Here is a 17,145-nt window from a genome sequence, read left to right on the forward strand (position 1 = left end):
CTTTCTCGTAGCCTCCTCCCGAGAGCAGGGGGGCTGGAGAGGGTTTAGGGACACTGCTGACGTTGTTGTAACTACTACTGCATTGTTGGGAGCAGGCGGGCGAGCAACGAGGTGTAGCCGTCCAGCTCTCCGGGGAAAAAGGGAAATCCCAATAACGACGATTTCTTCCGTCTCCGTTGAGTGTGGCATGTATATCCTTGTTTCTGTCTTCTCTAAATTGAATGCGATCTGCCTATGTCTACACATCAAGTTCGGCTACACCATCCAAACAAGGCCCCTCCCCCCGCCCCAATTGTTGAATTGTCTTTCGTCCTGTCTACCGTGCTAGTCTCTCCGGTTTTTTTTTTCTCTCTTCAACCTTTTCCAGCCTCGTGTAACGCGCAAAGCTTTATTCAGCTACCTATTATCAATCCCGTGTAAAAATGCTGCAGGGCTGCCGCTAAATGCCAGCCGGGGGGCATTGAGTGTTCGCGGTAGCCTTGAATGATGTTCCGGCGGAGGAGATTCGAGGAAGCCGACGTCATCCGCTACGTTCGTCTTCACGGCCCCCCTAGAGCTATAATACACGATACCCATGTTAATATTACACTCTAACGAGGTCTTGGCATCCTCTGCATGCAATAGGCCGGCTGCCCCAACCTATTGAGGCGGTTCGGGAATTAACATGCTAGGAACTTGTTTCCTCATGACACCTCTCCTCCGCTGCTCGGGACGGGGTACGCCCTGGATAGCGCGAGGTTCCTTCATCAGCGAGGTATCTAGCCGAGCTGGCGTCCTCGTCGTTATGGCACGGTAGTCGCCCGAGAACCTTGCATTTGGTACGGGTACGCAAGCAGTCCGCCATATATGATCGGATGTGTCACTTAGAAATGACTGCGGCTTCGGCTGCCTAGACGGTATTTGAAGCCCCGGAAGGGAGGCGGAGACGCCGTGCGAGGCCCTGATCGTCGAGAGACGGGAAAATCCCGAAGACAGACCGGGTTTCCCTCGAGCCTTCTTGGCAAGGATGATCTCGTCGAAGAGGCGGATCTCCGGATTGGCGGGCGGCTGCGTCTCGCGCTCGTGGATAAACTGGTTAAAGGCTAATTATTGCATCAGCATGGACAGAAGCTCAATAAGCTCGGGAGAGAATACGTACCTTGCGTTTCCTTCATCATCAAGACGTATTCTTGCTGGTCATATGGCAAGCTCTTGATGAAACCATTCATATCGAATCCGTAAATCTGACCATTGCTCTTTTGCTCCTTCGTGGGCCGGCCCAAATGTTTGCGGTACGTGTATAGCAAACTCGCCAGGCAGCGGACGAAAGCAGCCCGGACTTTGTCGGAGTCGAAGGCCACCGGGCAGACAAGCGAGACGCAGCCCAGACAACGCCCATGAGAAACCGTGCCGCAACCAGAGCATTTGTACCATCCGTCACCTTCGGATCGCTCATCGCAGATGGCGCAAGTCAGAGATGCGTCGTGATCGCTGAAATTGAAGCGATGGCCTTCGACCCATACTGTAGACTCGGTGTTTTCAACAGGCTGTACCAGCATATTGGGCATCACCGTCGACGCAGCGAGAGTGGATTGGGCGTAGGTCGACGGTGCGTAGCCGCCGTATGAGGACTGGGAGTCGATCGAGATGGCTGAGATGGATAAATTAGAATGGTGGCCGCTGAAGAAGGGCTGATGAGGTCGGTGGATGGGCGCTTGGCCAAACGAGGAGCTACGCCGGCCCTTCTCGTCAAAATGGCCCGACCTCTTCTCCCGCAGCGTCGAGGATAGCGCGAATCCGGAATCACTTCTCGATATGGGCGTCACCGGCATAGGCGGGAAGTTTATGGAAACGGGTGACACCGACGACGGCGGACTGGTTTTGTTCGATTTGCTGGTGGTCGGCCGTTCAGACCCTCCGGGCTTCGCATGCAAGAACGCGTTGAACACCGGCACCCTTGCGGGGTCTACAGGTTCAGCCTCGCCAAACGAGGATGAATTCTGCGAAACCCACTTGTGAAGCGTGCCCGGGGCAGCCTTCTCGTTGAATAGAGCCCAGTTCTCGGCGGAAAAGGAGTCGTAAGGAAACGACTCAATAGCGTACGGGGGTGGTCCCGTCGCGACACCGTACCGCAGACTATGCGGCGCCGCAAATTGCAGAAGCGAAAGAAGCTTCCGCCGGTGTTGTTTCGGAAGACGGACGGGCAAAGACGTCGAATCGATCGTATCTTTATCGAGATCGACCAGGACGTAGTCATCATCCGGAAGTGTGACGTTATCATACCGCCGCTCGATACCCACAATATAAGGACACGGCGCTTCGAGGGCAGAGATCAACCTCGCCGGCAGTATAGGTATGAAGATGCTCGACCAAGTCAACGGATACAACAGGCTAGCCAAGGCGTGAGAAGCTAGGTGGAGCATAGCCGTATGCGAGGAGAGGAAGATGATTCGGGATTCGGACATCGCATACTCGAAGAGAGTGACTATGTTCTCGAGGGAAAGAGATCTAAACAGCGCATAGAGGTCTATGTTTCGAGAGCCCGGGAGTTCATTGATCGCCTCCTTCCGCGCGTATAGGCGTAGCTCGCGTACGCCGATTTCGACCTGGGTCTTGGAACTAAGGGGGCTAAAGGCTTCGGTGCACAGATTAACGACGTATCGTTCCAGGGGTTGCCAGCGGCCAGCTCTCGGAGAGCTCGCCGGCACCCGCATCACCGCGCCGTCCGTCATCGGAACGACGACCGCTCGAAGCCAATCTTTCCAAAAGCCCACTCTCGTGACGTCTCTGCCAAGGATTCCGTACGCTCGCGGCGTCCAGAGACCACTTTCACCAGCAGTCAGGCCGTCGATCTTGGAAGCGGCACCGTGCCTTAGAGGCCGCAGCATTTCCGTCATTAGGCTGATTTTCTCTTCTACCGCACTGATCTGGTCGTCGAGCGTCTCTCGAGCATCAGAGCCAGACGGTATAGTCGGGAGCCTAGCGAGCAATTGCGACAGATGCGCACGTTCTGCGGCAAGCCGCGTGCCAAGGCTACCCGCAAGCTCTCGCTCCTCCTCTGTCATGTGTCTCTGCCTCCAATGCTCGCAGCGTCTCTCGATATCCTCCGCCACATCCATCGTGAGGGCCGTCCATATGATCACGGTGATGCCGTAGATCTTGGCATTGTCGTCCGAGGTCATTGTGAAGCCATGCCAGGTTGACCGCGGTCTTTCGTCGGACGAGACGATCTGGATGTCATTGGGGAAGGCGAACATGGGTACATAGTCGGGAAATCTGCCTCGTTTGGCAAGGCTTTCCGCGTCTCCTCGGGGTGGGTATCTGTCTAGTAGCTCGGGCTCAAATCGTCGCTTTAAGGGGTGCATATCAGGGTCGAGGTTGAGAGGTTCGGGCGGGGGAATGACCGAGTTGTAGCTACTCAATCTCCTGGTAGTGCGGATCGAAGCTAATTCGTAGAAGTCAGTACGGAATCCAGGGTTCCTGTTGCTGGCACGTTGAGAAAGTTCTGCAGGGGGTCCTTCTGCCGAACTCTGTAGACAAGACTCTCGTCCTGGGTCGCGAAAAGGGGCCATACCAGGTCTCGGATTTGATGGCTGCTTTCGCATGCTATTCATGTCCTTGAAGCTTATCTTGCGCCTTATACTGCCACGGATGCTCCCTCTGATGTTCTTCATAGGGCTCATCCTCCCGCTCGAGGAGTCCTCTGCCTTGATCCTCTCTGCACGCGGGGTCACCATCGGCGGTCGCGAGTGGGTCTTGGCACCAGCCGAAAAGCTTAGGTCCTCCAGGAAGTTCTCCCTCTCGGCAGCGAACTTTACTAAAGCCTTGTCGAAATCGAAATCGCCGAGGAAGCCACCCTCGCCAGAAGCCCCGGGGAGCGGGATCGGCCTGATCGTGGCACTGCTTCTGTTGCTTCTCGTATTCCCGTCCATTTCTTCTAGGGTATGGACCGAGTTGAAAGACGCTTTCGAAAGCCTATGGTTAGAATTCTGGCGAGAGTGGCGAGGGAGATTCTTGTTGTTGTTGTTGTTGTTGTTATTGTTATTGTTGGAGGGCGAGGCCGTCGGCTCGTTTTCGTCTTCCGGCTCGCCATCTTCGACGATAGTGCTCTCTACCTGAATAGACGTGGACGTAGAAGGGGGTGGCAGGTCGTGGTAAGATACGGACTCGATGCCCGCAATCCAGAAATAGTCCGCGAGCGGCGCTGAGGAGTTGTCCATGACATCGCAAGCCGGCGGCAATCTCTCTCCTTTCTCAGTTCTGACTGGGTGTCCCCTTGGAATGGAAAGAAAGGCGACTTAGCTGGCGAGGCCTGCCAGACTGCTATTTGAGACGAGTTAGTTGGGCTGGCCTGCCAGGGAGGATCCGGGAAGCCCAGACGATAGGTTCGACCGTGCCGAGTTTGCTCTGCTTGCTCTGTTTCTCAGTCCCGATGGTGGGTATCGGCGGCTTCGATACAAGTGCCCAATGCATATATCCCGTTGCACAAGCGAGGGATAAATATGTAGTTGTGATTGAAACGATCGACTGGATAGATTATTAGGTAGGTAGGGTTCGGCAACAGCACAGGTACCCGGTCTACTTGCCGGAGCTGTTCGAGGGTGTAGGTATCGCCACTCCTAAAGCAAATTGCCGTTCTCAATGATAGGCCAGAGGCAAACCGGCCATCGAGACGGGATGGGTCGACAGATCAGATATTAAGTTTCAGTTGGTGATTGTCAGTTGATTAGCCGTCCGGGAAGATCTTGGCCGCCGAGAGGCGCTCTTCTAGTTAACGTGAGCCTAATGTGTGCGTATGCGTTCTGTGTGTGCGTATGTACGTCGTATGTATGTAGGCAGGCAGGTATATGTATATGTGAGTGCGTGAATGTGTGTGCGTGTGCGTGTGTGTGTGTGCGGACGTGGGCGTGGAAGTGGGTGTGTGTACTAGCAGGCTTGGATGTTCTGTTCGGGCTTTTTTTTTTCTCTCCCTCGTTTCGTTTTAGGGGTGCGTATAACAGATGTAGTCGACGGATACTGTTAGGTAGATAGGTAGTTTATCGGCCCCTGTCTATCGATTTTCTCACCCCCTTATTCTTTTGGCAACGGGTAGACGCGCACGACTTATTGACATGCAACGCCACCTAAACAGCCTCTGGAAATCATGCAGTGCTCGGATGCAGCTGCATGCCCCTCTGCGGCGCTATCGTTCGGGTAGAGACGAGGCAGGACGCGAGTGGGCAGTCGAGGCACGGTGGTGAGATAGTACTGGCGTGGTGATGCTCGCGGCGTCGGTGCTCGGGGTTGCTGGACAGGATCGACAGACGCAGGAGAAGGGGACTGGACGGTGAACAGTGGAGGGAGGAGGGCTTCCCCAACTGGAACAGCCCCGAGGAAGCGTGTGCGAGAAGATGCGTCTCTGGGTATGCAAAAAGATCGATCCTCAACGGAGTTCATGCAGCATCAGCTACTGCTCGAGGAAACGAGTGGTTGTGGACGGAGGAGACTAGAGATAGTCCTGGTAGCGTAAGGGGGGTTTCTGCATGGCACCGGCGCTGGAGGCGCGTACGGTCGAGATGGTCGAACAGATAAGAGAGATATGCAGCACACCCAGACCAACCCCGTCGTCGTCGTCGGGGCTAATCCATCGGTGTCGACCCCGGTAGTCCACATTCATAGCCTAGAGACTAGAGCCCAAAATATACGCTATAATAGGTACCTACCCAAGGTATCTACATACCTCTATGGGATGTAGCCAGACAACGCCTGGGCCTGACTCAAGTAGGTACCTTCATATTAGGTACATATTATAGATGTAGAGGTGCCCGTGTAGTGCATGGCTTAGGAGGTTAGGTAGGAGGGGGTACCTAAGATAGTACATACGCTCTACGTCTACTACTCATAGTAGGTTGGCGGCATGGAGGTGGTACAGGCCTATGAGTACAATATTCCACGACTTCCACAAATCTGGCTTAACGCTAGTGGAATTGTACGTTTCGCGTATCGCACGACATTGCTCCACCGCCTTGCATACCTGCGTACAGATGTAGGTAGCTAGGTGGCTTCCATGCCGACGGGTGTATTATGGAGTGTGTGTACATGTGTACACGCGTATGTAGCTATCTCCTGTTCTGGCTTCCACGACAAGGGGTCGAGGAGCACTGGAAGAGACACTGAACTGAGAGCGGTTCTCAGGAGGCATAACCGCATGGATACAAGAGTTGGAACCTTCCTGACCTCGTGCACTGTGCTAGACCAAAATTACATAAAAGTGGAACGTGTATACCTACCTAAGATGTATACTTCCCAAATACCTTAACCCGAGGCGAATTTCATTCCACGTTGAAGGCAGCGGAGTCAGTCGGAGGCTGCATCTGCTGAAAATAGGCCGGCACCTAAGGCATGAAAGCAACCCTGATTCTCGCACATTACGAAGGATACCTGCCTACCTAGGTACCTGCCTAGGCAGGTACCTACCTCCTACTAATAGCTGGCACTACCTGATCTAACCCGTATATGAGTATAGAGGCTTCACCTAGTCGGAAATGTTGGGTTGTTTCCGAGATTCTATGGGTTACCCATGCAACCGTAGACAACCCCCTTCTCCTATGCGGATGCAGATAGAAACAATGCTAGCCTGCCTTTCCCCCCCCTCGCCTAATCTACCTGGATGGCACCATTAGGTACCTACACCTACCACACACCTAGTACATACCAGTACCCAAGCACTGTCTTAAATGCTTGCTGACAAGCGCCTGAGAGGGTAGGTACCTATGAGTACGCCTAAGATGGCGGCATGCAGCCACCGAGTGCCTTAGAGGTAGGCAGATAGAGGAGGCATGTATGTCGGTAGGCAGCCTACACGCTCGCTACGAGGCCTACCTACCTAATGAAGGTGGGAAGTGGTGATCATAGCGGGGAAGACGTTCTCAACCCAGTTTTTTCTTGTTTTGCTCACCACCCAATGCGCGATGTAGCACTCTGGCATATTTCCCAGAGGAACATTCTTCCGTTCTGCCCATTTCTCCCTCTGTTTCCCTCCGCCTCCTGTGCATAGCTGGCATCCCGATGAGGTTATCCACGCGTGTTATGAGGTAGGTACACATGTATGTAGGTAGGCAGGCAGGTAGGTATCTAGGTATGTTGGGTATGTCTGCTACCGACCTACCAGACTAGACCTCCTCGGCTCCTCGGTTGCAAGTCAGAACCTCGAAAAAGAATCGTCCGCGAATGCTACTATCCTAGACTGTGAACACTTCACTCGCCAACAGCATGCTTGCTCATATGCGGTGAAACAATAATTTGGACAACTCATCCCACCTTAGACAGCAAGTGAGGATGAATTGCCGTATTCCTCCAGGCGACCGGCCATCGCTCCTCTTCTGCGCACTTATCCACACCATCGTATCCGACCACCACATGAAAGAAGAAAAAAAACACCCAAGAAAAAAAGGGCCATTCACCACTCTCCCGCAACACGGCCTACCCTGAGGCCACGACACGACCGGAGGAGCATGCAGCTATTCTTAGCGAGTACATTAGCGCTCCCCGATGCTACGCCGCTTAGCACATGGCCAAATACCCAAAACGTTGGAAACTGTTACCAATCCCGTGGCCAGCAAAGCGACCGTCTTAGGCGGCGTACGTCGCACTTGACCCGGAGGTTTTGGTACCTTGCAGTCGTGGCTGCGGCGTGTAGGTTTGGCCCATTGGCCCCCCTCTCCCGTTCTCCCCTTTCCCGATTGCCTTTCCGGTAGAGTAAGACTCGGTAGAGGGAGAATGAAGGGAGCCTCTATCACGAGAATCAGGTAGACGGAACATTGGAACTTGTCAGGCCTGGCCTGTTGTCCCCGCACAGGCTGCAGCAAGCTTATACCTACCTATGCAGGGGTAGGACGGCCAACTTTTCTTCCCATTCTCCGTCCTAATGCGAGCGAGATTTCTTCCTTCCCGTCCCGGATAAGGGGTCCCAGCTCGTATTGGAGCCGTTGGGCGCAGCTTCGTACCTGTCTACGTAGGCATCTGTGTACCTACATAAGCACGAACTGCACACAGGAAGTGCGCGTCTATTTCGAGTACGGCCTCATACGGACACAGGCCATTGCCCACCAAGCCCTGTCGAGTCGACGAAGTGTGGTAGGTCCGGCCGTGTGTTCACGTAGCGGCCAAAGCCTTACACCCCGGAGTTGATAATTCTAGATCACCAACGAGAGGCGGTCGTACACGGGCTTCGCCGGGATTGGCGCACAGTCGCAATTGTCCGTGGCCTCTCACGAATCCATCTACCATGCATGCATGCATGCGTGTTGTATGCGGAAGAGACAGAGAGTGTGTGGGTGTGGGTAGTAGGATGTTCTATCAACAGCGAGGTCCGCCCAATCTTGTCGAACCCAACCAAACCCGATCTGTAAGTCATCGCGGGGGATGAGAGCCAGCGTGGCAAATCAACACCCCGAATATGCCAGCAACAACCAGTATCGCCAGTCGATCTATTCGGGATTCAGTCAGGCGCTCCCCCATCTCAGACAAGTCAAAACCATGGATCTCAGCGACGCCGCTGCAGATATCCAGGTTCGAATCGGCCAGTATGTTTCATGCATGTGGAGTCTGACAGGGCTCGGTGCAGTTGACGAGAGGGGACGAGTTGCTCTACCGATTTTGGGGCTTATGCTTTTTCAGAAGCGAGAATGCTGTGGACGGAACCCGAGGCCATATTGAGCGGCTTATAATTTGTCACGAGCAACGGTGAAGTCACCGCTCTTCGCACGTTTTTCCTTGCCTGCGCCGATCCGAGCATGCCCAAGATGTACCCTGCTATTTTGTTTTCGAGGTCGAGTGTTTTTTCTTTCTTTCTTTCTTTTTCGCATGATTGCTTGGGGATATCTGAGTAGGCCTCGTATATGTACGCGAGAAGCCTTCGAGCAGTAGCCGGCACGATACAGGAAATAAGAAAAAGGGAGAGAGAATATGTGTATTATGTGCGTGTGCGTGCTTGCTGCATACAGAAATGATTCCCAGCACCCAGAGGAAGTTTGTTCCTATTTCATACCTGTCATTTATCACTGGAAGTTTTATCCGCGATTGACAAGTCCGTGTAATCCTTGCAAGCGTTCATGGAGGCACAATCCACTTAATCCATGGATCCCACGCTGCTCTCTTCGCACCAGGTACCAGGAGCTCATCAGGGAATGGCCGTGCCGCACAAGTGACGTAGCCGAGACAAGCTGCTCGAGCATCAGGTCGAGCTGGTATGCATACCTATGCCGTGTGTGTGATGGGCGTATGGCACGCATCTTATTACCCTGCCGAAGCTCTATCTAAGGTCCGGTAAGGTCATCACATCAACCCCCCCCTACATATGTTCTATAAGTATGCATGTACAATACATACGACTACATCACCACGAGCGGCTGAGAATCGCAGCTACGTGACGTTACGCTCCGGGAACACGCTACGGCACATGAGCCGTGCAGGCTGTGAACAGTCTCAGCAGGATCACGAGTGCGCATCGTGCCCAGTGGTGGCAAGCTACTTGCAATTGATCTCTCTTCCTCGAACGCACACAGTAGCTCACGAGCCACGAATCTGTCAGTGATGCAAGCATTCGGCCCCGTATATGCATTACTTAGGTATCCGTCCGCCGAGCCATTTTACCGCTCGGGCGTCGGCCAATGCTCAGGATCGCCTGTTTGGACTGTGCTATTCATCCGTCTCTTATAGGCATTGGGCTGTCTCGCCTCACGGCCCCCGGCAGGCATTTCAGCAAACGATGTTGGGACGCGAAGGGATCCTCCTCAGGCCTCGTGTCTGGGATTGGACGAATCCTTCCCTTCTGGGGCAGGCAAATGTCTCCAGCCCAGCCGCAATCTATAGTAACAATAAAGGAACAGTAGGAAGAAAGACGGCAGCGCGGGTGTTGCTATAGTAAGAAGTTCCCCAAGCCTGGTCCCGCGGGTCAGTGCCTCTCGAAAAGGGGTTCCGTGACATGCATCACATGAAAGGAAGTGACTTGCTCTAACGAGATGGCCTTTGCGTGCCTGCGAGACCAAGCAGGTGGCTCCTTTTCCGGCGCCAGATCTCAAATGACGAGTGCTGCACCACGCTATTATTGGAATCGACTTCGCAGTTACATGGCCCATCAGGGGTGTATATGGAAAATTCGCATTTTTCCCGCACTCCGAGGCTCCGAACATCACCAATCACCCACCCTCTCCCTTCTGAGTCTCGAACGAGAAATAGGTCAAAGATCGCGGCGGGTGTGTACGGGACAGGCAGGCATGTAGGTAACGAATACCGATCATGCATACACATGGCTGGTGGAGTAGGCGTCATATTTCACCAAGTCTCACAAACCACCGCAGGTTATCAATATGCTGCACAGTTTGAGGTCCATACGCTGCAGATCTAACAGGTGGCTCAGATTCATAACAAGGTAATAAATGTGCATGCCAACCATCATGCGTAATTAAGGAGAGGTCGGGAATTTGATTAGAGCGAATACTTCTATGTTTGTTAGCTGTATAGGTATAGAGAAGAAGAGGGAGGAGAAGGTAACATAGTTGGCAGTGTATCGCCTAGATGAGGTGTTTGTTTTTAGTGAAGAGAGGAAAGGGAAGGGAGGGAGACTGCCTTGCCTACCCTATCCGCATATCCGCAATTTCGTATTTACTCACCTCCCGCTATAACATGGACGATCCTTCGTCTCTAGACTACTCTTGTAGAGCTATGATCCGGTTGCTCGAAGCATACCGGAGTGGCAATGTATGGTGAAGTACCTAAGTGGTTTCGTCTATCATGCTGGTTAACATCTCTCGTCTTGTTGATATGCAGGCACGGATCGGAAATCATAGGTACGGTCCGTAAAACGTGCTCTTATGCGAATATCTCAGCAGGAGCACCCGGACAGGTCCGAGGGGAACGCACGACGTAAATGGGGATTTCACCGTTGCTAGGGGATTTGGCCTACCGCCCACTCAACGTGGTTACGAGGTAGCATACCGTACTACCTCCAACCCCTCCTAGCTCGCATAGTATCGTCATCTAGCTGCCCTCGTGCTTAGCTTGCCCGTGGAGAGAAACCCCTTGTTGCCCATCTCGCTCCTCCAGCCGATGCCCAGAATACCGAAGGTGACCCTACCGTCATCGTCTTCTGACACGGCCTCCCTCCCCGTCTCCTCGACGACGAAGCAGCACTGTTCAACCTCGCCGGGGTGGAGCACCGGCCGCGGGCTACCGCTGACCTCCCAGTTGCAGTCGAGGTACCGCAGCCCTTCTTCTAGGTTTAGGTCCACGCGCGACAGCTGGATGACATCCTCGCTGCAATTCTCCACTGCAGGGCCCGATGAGAGTGAGTCAGCACATTCGACCATACTGACGGAAAGGGGTGAGAGGGGGAGGTAGGTTGACTCACGCTGCGCTTCCATAACCCACCTCCGCTCGCCCTCTCTTCCGTCAGGCAGCGCGCCCACTTTGGTCCTAACAATGAGCGAGCCCTTGCATATGAACTGGTACAGCTTCCGGAATGTGCGCGACCGCCCAGACGTCTCTGTGGCCTCGTAGTAGCTGACCGTCACGGCGAGTACGTGATTCCCCTCCTCCTTGAGATCAAAATTGACGATCCGTTGGAGCGTCTGGCCTTGTTCCAGGTCCGTCCCTCTATGACCCCCGCCGCGCCCACCGGTGGTATTGTCGTTACCTCCGTCGTCGGCGCCGTCGGCGCCCAGCAGCGGTAGCTTGAGGACCGCGCCGGACCCCGGCGTCTTAATCTCGGCCTCAATACGCACGTCGCGGGTGAACTTCTTCTTCGCTAGCGTATGCTGCTGGTGCTGTGCCGCCGTTGGCAACAGCCCGCCGCCCAGCGTGGATGTCGAAGTAGACGGAGCCGGCTCCCCCACCGGCGGCACGTCGCGGTTCGCGCACAGGGTGCAGCTGAAGGTCTCGCCGACGTACGCGGACCCGAATGACGGCGGGAGCTGCAGAATCGGCGAGAGAAGGAATGGGTCCGGATTCGTGTCGCTGTTGGTGCTGTACGCTAGAGAGGCGGGGATGATCGAGTCCCCTCGGGCGGCTGGCGTCGATAAGGGGGTGGTAGAGGGAGAAGGGAGCTTGGACGAGAGCGGTGCGGCTAACGGGTGCTGGCCCACGAGGGAGGGCCGGGATAGCCTGTGGGGTTTCGCGGATATCAGTGCTGGGGTTCACTGCGCCATGCGAGTAGCAGACGATGTATGTGTAAGGCGTGAGTAGATAGGTCGCCTACCGAAGCACCTTGAGAGAGACGGAGTGCGGCTCCTTGGGGTCAATGGACGGGTAGCGTTGATGGCTCATTGCGTAACAACCCTGAAGCTTCGAGTGCGCATCTCGTGAACTCGTAGGAGACTGAGATGCGCTCTGTGAATGAAGTATCGGTCGCGCGTATACCTACCTGGTAGGTGGGTAGGTAGGTCTATGTAACCTCGACTGGTAAGCAGGTAACATACAGGAATTCGTGCATGGAGGCTGAGAGGTAGGTATATGGCTGAGGCTTGCCGTAACACCGAAAACTGACGTACTGTCGTATCGCTAAGGGCAGCATCTCTCTCCTAATCAAGGTGCCTTGCCAGGAGGTCCCCCGCTGGGCATGGCCAAGCTTCCAATTGGCCCGCTTCCATTAGGTTACTTTAGGTACCCAATATAGGTACCCTGGGCAGGTAGGTACATAGGTAGTTACCTAGCCTATCGATGAATCAACTTTCGGCACCTGCCTACCTATAATATAGATTGCAGCCATCCATCCTTGCCTAATGCTGCCAACCATCCTGCGTGAGGCCGGAGGCCAGGTGCCCATACCCACGGGCGTTTGGCTACGTGGCGAGCCGGGACAAACACGCATTTCATAAATATCTGCCTGGGCGAAGCGAAGCCGAGGCAATCAAGAGCAATTCGGATCGATGTCTCCGATCATTGTCTACATAGAAGGTGACGAAGCTTATTGGGGCGATGCCTAGACTACTCAGGTGCTCTAGCACGGAATGCCGCCCCCCGTCTTTTCCAGGTTTGCGTCTCTCGCCAGGTCAGCCGCCACGTCTTCCGCTACTATACATGGCCACCTAGCCCATCAAATTACCAGCCCTTCGAGACTCACAGTCCGGGAGGGGGGGGGACCTATTGGAACACTTGGTTAGTTGAAATCTGACTTAGTATCTGGGACCTTCCGGTATAATCACATACGGCACTATAATTCCCAGCTCCCGGAGGTGATCCAGCAGGTGGCGGAGGTGGAGGAGGCGCAGATCCGGCGGGAGGGGGAGGTGGCGGCGGAGCTTCGCTTGGCGGTGGTGGGGGAGGAGAAACCGAGGTGCCAGGCACAGGAGGTGTAGTTCCTTGTTGGGCTGCCTGGGTAGCGGCATAGTATTGTTGATAGTATTGCACATACCTGATTTTGAGTTAGCAATCGCACGTCCCTGTCATATAAATACCACTTACGCCGCGTAGCCGCCGTATGCAGCGTAGGGATCCTGGCCGTTGTAGTACTGAGCGTACTGGGTGGCATAATCCGCGTTTGCGCCAGGTGGACTGCTTTGCGAAGGAGGCGCGGGCGAGGCAGAAGCGGCAGCAGGAGCTGGGGAGTTGTTGTAATTGCTATATCCGCCGTAATTTCCTGAGTCGTTCCCTGCTCTATCGCTGTATCTATCACCGCCGTAGGACCGGTCTCCATAGGATCTCTCTCCGTAGCTGCCACCATGGCCGCCGTAGTGAGAGCGCGGCGGTCTGTTCTTGAACGCCTCGTACTGCTCTTTGACGTTCTCGATTAGGTCTTCACATAAAGCCTTGGCTTTGTCAACCATCTTAGGGTCAGGGCCACTAGAAAATGTTAGGGAGCTGCAATAACAGGGTTTCGCATATACCTACTTCACGTGGAGGTACATGTCCTCGTCGCTCTCACGGTTGGTTGGGCCTTCCGGGTAGCCAGAACCACGACCCTTGATCTGGACGCGGCATCCGGTCTCTTGTTGAATATGCTTCACGTAAGAGCCGCCGTGCCCCACCACCTGGGCTCGGAGATTGAAACCACGGATCTCCTCGAGATTGATCGGTATCTTTGCCTCTGGCCATTTACGCTGCTCACCGTTAGCCCCATACGCTACATGAGATATTGAAATAGCTGACCCGTCCAAACTCATCGCGTTCAACCTGCTCTTGATCTCGGCGGCGGAAGCGTCGCTCATCAACCAAATTAGGAAGCTCTTGCTTCATCAACTCCTCAATTTTCTTGACGGCTGCCTCGAGGCCAGCCTTCGTGGTACTTGTGACATGGAGGTAGAGAGGAGGGCCCTGGTTGAGAGTAAGTCCCACGTCTTATCCCTAATACGATACCATGACTTCTTACCAAAGAGGCTGTCTTGGTCCGGTCCGGTAGGTAATTCCCGCGAGTTGTGACATCTTTCAAAGTCAACCATGGTTCTGCATAGTAAATTAATAAATAACTGGGAGGTGTCTCATACCAGCTCCTGTTTCCTCTTTGATCTAAATCAAGCAGCGGAGGTCAGCAGATGCCACAGAGGGGATTCGTGTGCGAGCTAGCACGCTTCCAGGTAAGCAGAACCGTCCGCACACAGATGATAACACACTGCAAGAGAACCACCAAGTCTGGGGCTAGAAGCTCTGATGTGAATCAGTAGGAATTGACCGGGGGCATTATTTACCATCTTCTGCGTGGCACTCTTGGTGAGTAGGTATCGGTTACGCAAGTTGTTCACTTCGATGTCCTTGATATAGTCACCATCGGCAATGTACATGTCGCTGTTTATGTTTCCAGATGTGGTAGTGGGTGGTGGTGGGCTGGCGGTATTCGGAGCACCGGGAGAGACCGAAGTAGAGGACTTGATTGGCGGTACGTCTACATGTTGAATCCCCTTCCTCGCCTGGATCTGCGCGTTAATCTTAGCGGCAGCGGCAGCTAGATTAACAGGTCAGCAGTGAACATATGTGCAAAGCGAGATTTTATAATCGGGTGCATACCTGCTGCAGCAGCAGGATCTACAGAGCCTTTCTTCGGCTCAGATGGCGTAGTATCGGCACCACGGTCTAGAGGACTGCGGTCTCGGCCATGGTCGAACTTCTTTGCAGGGGGCGACCGCGACCTACGATCAAATCGAGAGCGGCGCGGCTCTGGCTCGGTCTGGTCAAATCGCGATCGCTTCGCGGTTCGTCGCTCGCTGTCATCCATATCTGTTGATTTAACATCTATGAAGATGAAGCAAACGTTTGGACAGCTGGCCGGGGGCTTGGGCGCATCGATGAGGAGGGTATCGTAGAGGATAAGGGTTCTAGATGCGAAGTTGACGTTGACAACGAAATCGAGATGATGAAGAATTTCTGTCCTGGAAAAGCTCAGGATCCAATTGATAGAAGGTAGGTTGGTTGGAATGGAAACCCACATGGACAGCTTAGGTAACAGGCTCCAACCTCCAGGCAAAGTTGATGGACCCATAAATCAAACTCCCTGATTGGACAGCGAAAGCTCCAAGGAAACGTTAGGTACTTCACGAACGGGTCGGATTTAAGTTTAACCGGATTGGACCCAGAAAAGGTGTCACCCGCAACCCGATATCCCGGTCTTGGCATTGGCTAAACGGGGTAGACACTACGGTACAGCACTGAATGCATCAAGTAATTGAGCACATAGCTTCACATGTTTACACCTCATGTAGATAAAGATGCCTACTAATGTAGCAGGTACTAATGTTATAGGAGGTGCTTGCTGTTGAGGTGCCTAGGTATACTGTGCGCTGTGTTCCACTGTTCCGGGTAAGTCCCCTTCAGTTCCAATTAGGGATAGTAGGTATGTAAGGATGCCCACATGTACTACGTACGTACTTGTTGGGGGAGAAAGTAATGTGAGTGGGGGTGCTAAGTAGCAGGGGGGTAAGTTTGTACCTCGTAGCGGAGCTCCGAACTTCGCAGTATTTGAGCCTTCAATATTTGTGGCAATTTTTCGCCCTAGTCTTTTGACTCAAATCAATACTCATCAACAAGGCCCGCCCTTTGCCTATTGAGTCCTGCAGGGCTCTCCTAGGCCTTTGGGGATCATAGTTTCTGATCTAGAGCGCTTCACCTCTGGCCTGCGATCAGAAATAATGGCGTCCCGCACCCTTATCCAAGGGCACGGCTTTAGAGTCGTTGCTGCCAGTCTCAGAGTCACCCCCCAGACATCAATGAGATGGAGCTCTAGTAGCAGCCCGATTTCCGCTATCGCCTACAAAGCACTTCGTCGTCGCCAGGCCCCTCTTCCGACCAACGACACGCCTTCATCGTGGTCTGCGCAAGCAGCTGTCTCCAATATCCTCTACGAAACTCCAACTCCGTCTATGGCACCCCCAAAACGGCATGTCCTCAACTGCCTAGTCCAAAACGAACCTGGCGTCCTGTCCCGAGTTTCCGGCATCTTAGCAGCAAGGGGCTTCAATATTGATTCCTTGGTTGTGTGCAGCACAGAGGTTGAGGATTTGTCCCGCATGACGATTGTTCTTACCGGACAGGATGGCGTGGTAGAGCAAGCACGGCGCCAATTAGAAGACCTGGTGCCTGTTTGGGCCGTTTTGGACTACACAAATGCTGCTCTGGTCCAAAGGGAACTGCTTCTTGCTAAGGTCAACATTCTGGGGCCGGAGTACTTCGAGGAGTTGTTGGCCCACCACCGCGAAATAACTGCTGAAGCCGCCCTGACGGAAACCGGCGAAAATGCGCTGAGAGATACGGCACAGGATTTCCATCCGAGCAAGATAGCGGCTAGCCAAGCTTTGCGTCTGAAGCACGAGCACCTAAAATCTATAACTTACTTTACCCATCAGTTCGGAGGCAAAGTCCTAGATATTAGCACGAACAGCTGTATTGTCGAGGTGTAAGTGAGTATTAATCGAGAAACAATATTCATGTTAACGTTTTATAGGTCTGCCAAACCAGTTAGGATCGACTCGTTCCTGAAACTCATCGCGCCATTTGGCATTTTGGAATCCTCACGGACGGGTCTCATGGCCTTACCTCGATCCCCTCTCTATGGCCCTGACGAAGAAGGCATCGTAAAAGAGGCAGATGACGTTGTAGATATTAGCCAGCTGCCGCCTGGTTAAACTAGAGCAGAGGATCTTTTTGACATGAGAAGCTTCAGCATTGTCGGTTTGTTGCCAACCCCCACCCAAAAAAAAGGAG

The 17,145-nt window shown here is 53.7% G+C and overlaps 4 protein-coding genes across 4 annotated transcripts; 1 reads left to right on the forward strand and 3 right to left on the reverse strand.

The window, feature by feature from the left end:
* Positions 1 to 639: 639 nt before the first annotated feature.
* Positions 640 to 4,199, reverse strand: GGS23DRAFT_595875 (DENN-domain-containing protein; the record flags this gene model as incomplete). The annotated part of the gene is made up of 2 exons (XM_051518390.1): positions 640 to 1,082; positions 1,139 to 4,199. The coding sequence occupies 2 exons, from the start codon at positions 4,197 to 4,199 to the stop codon at positions 640 to 642; spliced, it is 3,504 nt and encodes a 1,167-aa protein (XP_051372947.1).
* A 6,529-nt stretch (positions 4,200 to 10,728) lies between these two features.
* Positions 10,729 to 12,489, reverse strand: GGS23DRAFT_489333 (uncharacterized protein). The gene is made up of 3 exons (XM_051514380.1): positions 12,215 to 12,489; positions 11,369 to 12,120; positions 10,729 to 11,287 (listed from the first exon to the last, which is right to left on the reverse strand). The coding sequence occupies exons 1-3, from the start codon at positions 12,280 to 12,282 to the stop codon at positions 10,995 to 10,997; spliced, it is 1,113 nt and encodes a 370-aa protein (XP_051372948.1). The 5' UTR covers positions 12,283 to 12,489; the 3' UTR covers positions 10,729 to 10,994.
* A 17-nt stretch (positions 12,490 to 12,506) lies between these two features.
* GGS23DRAFT_563476 (uncharacterized protein) lies at positions 12,507 to 15,371 on the reverse strand. The gene is made up of 9 exons (XM_051516088.1): positions 14,956 to 15,371; positions 14,640 to 14,893; positions 14,439 to 14,460; positions 14,324 to 14,376; positions 14,104 to 14,268; positions 13,846 to 14,054; positions 13,420 to 13,797; positions 13,165 to 13,369; positions 12,507 to 13,098 (listed from the first exon to the last, which is right to left on the reverse strand). Exons 1-9 carry the CDS (start codon positions 15,161 to 15,163, stop codon positions 13,075 to 13,077), a joined length of 1,518 nt encoding a protein of 505 aa, XP_051372949.1. The 5' UTR covers positions 15,164 to 15,371; the 3' UTR covers positions 12,507 to 13,074.
* A 702-nt stretch (positions 15,372 to 16,073) lies between these two features.
* Positions 16,074 to 17,066, forward strand: GGS23DRAFT_595878 (small regulatory subunit of acetolactate synthase; the record flags this gene model as incomplete). Its single annotated transcript, XM_051518391.1, has 2 exons — positions 16,074 to 16,837; positions 16,886 to 17,066. The coding sequence occupies 2 exons, from the start codon at positions 16,074 to 16,076 to the stop codon at positions 17,064 to 17,066; spliced, it is 945 nt and encodes a 314-aa protein (XP_051372950.1).
* Positions 17,067 to 17,145: the final 79 nt, after the last annotated feature.

Source organism: Durotheca rogersii (genome assembly GCF_024521655.1).
Source record: "Durotheca rogersii strain YMJ 92031201 chromosome Unknown GGS23scaffold_7, whole genome shotgun sequence".
Taxonomy (NCBI): domain Eukaryota; kingdom Fungi; phylum Ascomycota; class Sordariomycetes; order Xylariales; family Xylariaceae; genus Durotheca; species Durotheca rogersii.

What these genes read in the sequence shown, in the direction of transcription:
- GGS23DRAFT_489333 (XM_051514380.1), bottom strand. Translation starts at nt 12,282, where the DNA reads ATGAGCCATCAACGCTACCCGTCCATTGACCCCAAGGAGCCGCACTCC. An exon ending in GTCTCTCTCAAGGTGCTTCG is followed by an intron (nt 12,121 to 12,214) that starts GTAGGCGACCTA and finishes GAAACCCCACAG; the next exon opens with GCTATCCCGGCCCTCCCTCG. An exon ending in GTGGGTTATGGAAGCGCAGC is followed by an intron (nt 11,288 to 11,368) that starts GTGAGTCAACCT and finishes CGGGCCCTGCAG; the next exon opens with TGGAGAATTGCAGCGAGGAT.
- GGS23DRAFT_563476 (XM_051516088.1), bottom strand. Translation starts at nt 15,163, where the DNA reads ATGGATGACAGCGAGCGACGAACCGCGAAGCGATCGCGATTTGACCAG. An exon ending in GGACCAAGACAGCCTCTTTG is followed by an intron (nt 14,269 to 14,323) that starts GTAAGAAGTCAT and finishes ACTCTCAACCAG; the next exon opens with GGCCCTCCTCTCTACCTCCA. An exon ending in GCATACGGCGGCTACGCGGC is followed by an intron (nt 13,370 to 13,419) that starts GTAAGTGGTATT and finishes ACTCAAAATCAG; the next exon opens with GTATGTGCAATACTATCAAC.